This window comes from Malaclemys terrapin, chromosome 22 (assembly GCF_027887155.1).
Source record: "Malaclemys terrapin pileata isolate rMalTer1 chromosome 22, rMalTer1.hap1, whole genome shotgun sequence".
Lineage (NCBI taxonomy): Eukaryota > Metazoa > Chordata > Testudines > Emydidae > Malaclemys > Malaclemys terrapin.
Window position 1 is genome coordinate 11,722,690 of NC_071526.1, and position 7,277 is coordinate 11,729,966.

General features: G+C 38.6%; 1 protein-coding gene across 7 annotated transcripts in view; it reads right to left on the minus strand.

The window, feature by feature from the left end:
• Positions 1 to 7,277, minus strand: part of SRRM1 (serine and arginine repetitive matrix 1) — a 28,682-nt gene that overhangs the window by 11,184 nt on the left and 10,221 nt on the right. For 4 of the 7 annotated variants that reach the window (XM_054012151.1, XM_054012148.1, XM_054012153.1 and 1 more), the window contains 6 exons: positions 6,850 to 7,050; positions 5,822 to 6,022; positions 5,022 to 5,141; positions 2,591 to 2,862; positions 1,266 to 1,346; positions 798 to 884 (listed from right to left, as the gene is read on the minus strand). In XM_054012151.1, coding sequence (XP_053868126.1) covers positions 798 to 884; positions 1,266 to 1,346; positions 2,591 to 2,862; positions 5,022 to 5,141; positions 5,822 to 6,022; positions 6,850 to 7,050 — 962 coding nt within the window. The remainder of the gene's footprint in view (positions 1 to 797; positions 885 to 1,265; positions 1,347 to 2,590; positions 2,863 to 5,021; positions 5,142 to 5,821; positions 6,023 to 6,849; positions 7,051 to 7,277) is intronic. The other 3 variants (XM_054012150.1, XM_054012152.1, XM_054012149.1) reach the window with 2 other exon arrangements.

Below are 7,277 nucleotides of genomic sequence, written 5' to 3' on the forward strand. Positions count from 1 at the left end.
TAACGTGTGAAGCAACTTTAAGCCTTGCTTACACATGATTGCACCAGTTTAACTAAAAGTTTGTTTCTGATGCAACTGTTACACTTGTCCACGTTTGTGTGTAGATGCTTATTTCTGTTTAAGAGTGGATTATTTCTTAAACAGAAATAAGAGTCTATACACAAACTTGAATTGGTTTAACAACTGCTTCAAAAAACACAACTTTAAATTGGTGTAAGTTTGTGTGCATATAAAGCTTGAATTTCAGGTACATGTTGCAGAATCTTCTCAAGATATGCAACTGCAAAATACCGAACAAAAGTAGCTAGAGGACAAACCGAAAGATACTGACTTCAAGAGCATTAATAAAAGCCCCGAATCAATTATATGTAGCAGCAGAACTGGAAAAGCAATTCTGACCAGCAAAATAATTTACAAGGTGAAGTATGAAACCAGAAGCAAAACTGAGTATGTGCAGAAATATTCCAAGTAATCTACAGGCACTGGTCAGGAGAAGAGGAATGTTGTAACATTCTTTTCAGCTCCTATGAAATCTGTTGCCAATTCTGGGCTAGCTAGTTATGCCCCGGGATGCAAAATTCTACTTGCCTGCTCCCCTGGAGTATTTTTTGATCAGTGAATAAAAGATTTTCATTATGGTAAGTGTGATTAATTTTGCAATAGTATTGTAGCATACATTAATGAAATGTGTAAAACTAAGCACAATTTAAATTTAGCAGTACAAAAGTAGCCAATATGCTAAACAAATATTTAATTAAGTAAAATATCTTATTAGAATTACAAAAATATTACTGTACCAGATGAAGACTGCTGGTTTTGCCTTCTGTACTGACGTCTCTGTTGCACAGAATCTGCTGCAGCCATTTTGCCACCTTTGTCTTCTTCTGAAAGATATGCACAATTAAGGAACATTTAATTTTTACTTTTGCATCTTCAGTCATTTTATGTTGCTTTATGAATAATGACAGTTTGTTTGTGAAGCAGTGTTAAAACTGATCAGGTGTTTTAATTTTTTTGTGCTACATCTTTAATTAAAAGCATCCTTTCTTTGGAGTGTACATTTTGGCTAGGGTTTTCAAAGAAGCATAAGGGAGAGAGTTAATGTGAGTGGGAAGCTTTATGTTCTCTATGCACATCTCTCTGCAAACCATACCTCCAATACTGCTATCAAAGCCACTGGATCTCAAGAAACACACTGGAGAAGAGTGCCCCCTTGTTTGTTTTCATACCATTTAAAGGAAAGGCATTGTAAATGACAAACTTACCTGATTCAGACAATTCTACTTTTCTAGGTTTTGGCGCTGGTGAGGGAGACTCTCTTTTTTCAATACTTTTATGTTTAGGTGCTAAAAGACAAAAGTTAGACAAATCTAAGAAAAAGCTGAATATGATTTTAAATGAAATTTAATATGATCTTGCACACTTATCGATACAAAATAAGTGAAAGCTTTTCATGAATGATGTCAGTTTACATCTCCTTCATATGAATTTTTGTAGTATACTTTTTAGACTTCAGCTTCCTAGCATATTTTTCTATACAGAAAAGAATGTTGGACTTTTAGATAACATTTGGCTGGTATACTGCTATTTTACTTTGAAATTATAGTATGTACACGGAGTAGAAATTTTGTTTTTTGTTTTTTTAACTGCACAAGGTTACGAAAAATAGAGTCTTAAAATAGTATGGTAATTTAATTCCTACTAATTCCATGCAGGTACATGTTTCCTGAAAAGCCAGTAACATACATTTTATTTAATAAACTTATTTTAATAAACTATTCAATTCAACTATGATACAACTGAAACATAGTTATAGAAAAGAGGTGAGAGCATGCGATTTATGATTTATTAAAAATTTCAGTATTAAAAACCGAGACTAAAGTTCAGGGCTGACTACAGTTGGAGATGTACTTACTTTTGAATTATATTTTAACTGCCTAAACTTTTTCCTATGTCTGAAAAGTGTTTGATATCCCAACCCACAATTGTACCATCTCTCTGGAATAGAAATTTGATACCACAACCACTTGAAAAGAGAAAACTGCAGCTTGATTCTTTAAAGTGATTTAAGTAAAACTGAGTGCAAGAGAAATATGCAGTGACAAAATTAAAAACCTTGCCGGCTGCCTCAAACGCAAACACATGAAATTACATCTAGGTCTTCAGAGTTGGAAATAAACTGATTTAGAAACAAGCCTCAAAACATTGCAGAAAAATTCTTACACTGGTTGTTACCAATTAGTGTTTGCCTTAAAGTATTAGATTTCATAACTAAGATCTTCCTATTCTTACAATGAAATATTGCAGGGAGGTCAACTCAGCACTATGGTTTGTTTGTTTTTTTAAATGTCTACCACTATAATCTATTTTTTGTTGCTGACATTTAAGTGTTTTGTACTATGAATCTCTATATTGTTAATATTTAAGACCAGGTTCAATAAAATGTCTATTAAACAACTTTGGTACTTTGAAAAGGCGAAAGTTTTGAGGCAGTCTGGCCGTTAGCTAGCAAAGAGTACAGAACTATGAGACTGTAAAGGTTCAAATGGATAAAGCGATTGGGGGAAAGCACACATTTGGTTGACTATACCTGAGGCTCTGCTTGGAGAAATAGAGCCACGGACTTTTCTTCCACGATTTGACTGCTGAGGCGTTGGAGACCTGCGTGGCTTTGGAGGTGGACTTGCTGGTGGGGAAGGCCTGTGCCTCCGCCTAGGAGGGCTTGCAGAAGGAGACAGTTTACGTGTTTTGCGAGGAGGACTGGATACAATTCTTTTAGGGGGTTTTTTTGGCGGTGATCGAGAGCGTGAAGAGGAGGAAGAAGAGCTACTTCCAGATAAAGATGCCGATGACCGTCTTCTCCTGTAGATACAAAGTTAACATTAATTGGGTCTGATTAAGCACAGTTGACTCATCTGCAAGCATATCTATACAGCCACATACAGTAGCACTTCCAAAAAACTGGCATATGTTAGCCTCAAATGCTTTAGCATTTCATACAAGCGGAGACTAACACAAATGAATGTTTCAATTATTTTCAAACTGTAACTGAACAATTTGTCTGAAATGTTACCTTCTGTTTTAGATTATAAAATATTACTAACCCTAAAGGATCCAAGAAAATGGCTTGTAGGTGTTGGCTGTTGTGTGTGTGTGTGTGTGTGTGTGTGTGTGTGTGAGATTTTGAGTTGTTTAGTATTTAGATGGTTAAGAGAATTTTTCACTCTACAGCACCTTGTTTACTGAACCTCAAAAAGGATCTATTAAAGACTGGTGGGCAGAAATGAGCCTTTAAGGAACAAAAATTTTATACCAGGAGGCTGAAAATTGCACAAATATCAGACATGTAACCATTCTGAATATATCTTAGCAATATTTTTTAAGATTTATTTTGAAGCTTGTCTTTACTTTATAAACTTAAAGGAGGGCCTCTAGAATTCTGCGGCAAAATTTGTGGTAAGTTCTGTTGCAATTGTGTACCTGCACAATCCACCTTTGGCTGCAGAATTCCTGAGAACCTGGAAAAAAGAAACCCTACCTTGAGTGAGATAAATATTTGCTAAAAGGGAATTCTTACATATCTTGCCAAAATACACTTGATACTTTTCACAGCTTTGAGTCTCAAAAATGAACAAATCTTTACAAACCTCAAAAAATAGTCACCATCCAGTTATAGTAAGCCTCAAGCACCCAAAATTATTATAGCCAGTAGCGTATCTGGGGGGGGGGGTGGGGGGGGAAGAGCGGGGCAGCGGCCGCTCCCCCACTGGGCATCTTGGCGCCTTTTTAATTTTTACTCACCCGGCGGTGCTCCGAGTCTTCGGCGGCACTTTGGCAGCGGGCCCTCACTCGCTCTAGAGCGGGTGTCTTCGGCGGCACCGAAGGAAATGCCGCTGAAGACCCGCGGAGCGAGTGAAGGCCCCGCCACCGAAGACCCGCACCGTCAGGTGAGTAAAAGCACAGCCCCGTCAGTAAAAGCGCCACAGGGGTGGTGCCCTTTTTTTTTATGCTCCCCCTGTTTCCTCCATCTGGCTACGCCACTGATTATAGCCCCTTTTTCTTGTGAAAGCTGTTCCAAGTTTCCTATTTCAACAGTGCACTGAAGTCACATGGTCTCTGACTTCAAAGCAGCTGGAACAACTTGCTCCTCTGCCACCAAAACTGTTTAAATTATGGCAAAGTTGTAAGTCCCCAAGCAAAAACCACCACAAAAGGACAGACTTCTAAAACAAAGTTTAAAAAGCCAGTCTTAATTTGTAAAGTCATGACATAACCAATGCCACCAGTATCCACTAAAGAAAGTATCAGAGTAACAAACTGAGCAGTTAACACAAACCATCACCATTTATGAATGTTAGAAAACATCCATTAGAGGTACTTTAAAACATCTTATGACCTTTTGATAAGAGATCAGACACCTGGATTCTGGAACAGAAGTTATTAGCTTCAAAAAGAAAGCGTTAAGTAATATTGCAATACTCCCACCAATCCAAAGGGCTTTGTTTCCCTGCTCTTAAGGGACATAGGCATGAACCAAGACAGAGCAACTTTTAAATCACTTAGGCTATGGCTACACTGCCACGGTAAGTCGACCCACGCTACGCAACTCCAGCTATGTCAATAACATAGCTGGCATCAACGTACGTTAGGTCGAGTTACCGCGGGGTCTGCACCGTGGGAGGCCGACAGGAGAAAATCTGCTGTCGACTTACCTTACTCTTCTCATCGGGGTAGAGTGGAGGAGTCGACTGGAGAGCGATCTGCAATCAATTTGGCGGGTCTTTATTAGACCCGCTAAATTGACCACCAGTAGATCGATCTCAAAGTGTCGATCCCCGCTGTAGTGTAGACCTGCCCTTAGTTTGTATACTATACACTATCAAAGTCACCTGTGGTTAAGTTACCTTTGTTACTACAATCACTCTTCATAACTATTTTTCAAACTAATTTTAAAAGTTTTTAAAACCTTGTGATGTCTTTCAAATATCAGCAGTTTCATATTTACCAAAAAGGAATCTTACCGCCTCAGAGGAGATCTACTTCTTCTGTGTCTGGGCGGGGGAGGCATGCGCCTTGGAGGACTCCTTCTCCTAGGAGATGGTCGTCGTCTTGGGCTTGGCCGCCTTCTAGGGGAGTAAGACCTGTCACAATCAATCAATGAAAATTCGAAGAATGAACAGCGACCTCCTAAATTTCACAGGATGGAGGTAGATTTAGACACCAGAAACCAAGTGAAAAGCTGCTTTGTCGCAAGTATCACACTAAATCAGCATTTCTGTTTTACTAGAACGTGTTACCATTAAGCTACAAGCAAACAAGATTTCAAATCAACCAAAACCTCTGTACTAATCCACACACACACAAAAGGATTAAACCTAAATTTCTAAGTGTTTTCAGGACCAAACCTAGCTCTTAAAGGAGGTTGTGGGGTATCACTTGGAGCTGCCAAATACCATATTCAGGATTCAGTACCTTCTCCCAGCCCAACTGCCATTCATATCAAGCATTTTCCCCAGATGAGGTAGAAGATAAAGACTAGTGAACATGCTTAGGTGGTGTTTTCCACTCTTCTTCTCCCCCCCCCTCATACTCGGCCTAACCCACTGCAGGCTGATCTCTGGCTGAGGAGAATTATTACTGTACAGAGTGGCATTAATGCCTTGGCCTTTATCTCACATCATATAATTAGTTGTTTTTTTTTTCAGAATTTCCAATGTACACAGCTAATTGAGTGTTTTATGGCTCTGAATGGCCACTTCAGAGCAGATCATTCAGTTCCTGGCCTTTATCCTCAAGATAAAGTAAAAACTCATCTTCTTACCTTGACCGTGATCTATGGCGCCTTCTTGGTCTAGAATGAGAAGGGGAATGTGAGCGAGACCTTGACCTTGATTTGGAACGGGATGGTGATCTTTGACGAGTCTTCTCTTTTTCTTTCTCTCTCTCTTTCTTTGAATTTCGTTCTGGGGAAGTTTCTTTAGTATCTGGTACAGGTTCAGGTTTGGGAACTTTCAGGATATCACTGTTAAAATAAACAAACCTTAAAATATAAGCATATCCCATCTGTAGCTACCTGGATTATATTTTAGAAAGAACCTATGACAGTGCTTTCACTAAAAAAAAGACTGTGGTGAGTAACACCTAATTAAGATGTTCATAGCTACAAATCCTATTAAAATTCTACTCATGGTCAAAAGATTTAGGTCTTCAACTTCCTGTAACAGATAATTAAAAGTATACTAATAGGCCCCGTGTTAACTTTCCATAGATTGACCTGACAACGCAGAACAGTGGAAGTTATTAATCAAGTAGGATCAGTGAAAAATTGATTTGTCAAAAGTTCCAGGCTGCCATTATTTAAGATAATGCTGAGGCTGTCCAGTTCCAAGTGCTGAATCAGTACTTTAGGAAGTGTTCTGCCTTTACCCAGTCTGAAGTCAGAAGCTGAAGGTGGCGCTTGTAAAGTTCTCAACAAATACAGGGAAAATCAAGCCAAACTAGCCTTAATATGCATTTCTTAATGAAACTAAACTTAACACTGCCAAAGGAAAGGACTTAACTAGAGTAATACAACAAAAAAAAGCATTAGTGAAACAGCCGTATGCACTCAAAGATTTACTCTTAATTTCTCCACATGGAAACATGTTTTATTGAAGACCATGGTGACACATGTAAAGTGATCTGCCAGACAAAAAGATAGCACATTTTTTCAGAAGGAAGTGGGGCTGTTTTCTATAAAGCTCTAATAGCACCAGGAATTAAAATAATTCCATTATACTAAAGGGAATGATAATTCCTTATAAGAAGCTAATTTCAAGGGGGGGAAAAAAAATCAACTCTGGTACTTGCCTAGTTGATGTTGCCTCTTGTATCAACGTTTCCTTTGCTTGCACTGAAGGCTCTGGCTCTGGAGTCTCCTCTTTCTTTTCTGGTGCAGGAGTAACACTACGGCTCTTGGTTCTGTGACGAGGAGATCGAGAGTGGCTACGTTTTCTCTCTCTTCTGACAGGAGATGACCTCCTTCTAGGGGAAGGAGATCTTGACTTGCGTCTAGGAAAGAGAATTTCTGTTCAAATGATGTACTATGTTAGGAGCAGATTTAAAAAAAAAAAAAAACTTAAGCCACGTATATTTACAGCTAAGAAACTTCATCTAAAAAAATCAGACATCCTCTTTCCCCACTGCTAACTGGAAAAGGTAAAAAACAAATAGAGAGCTATTTTAGATTTTTCAAAAGAATCCATCAGTTAGCAAGACTGGCTTCAGACTTCAGGACT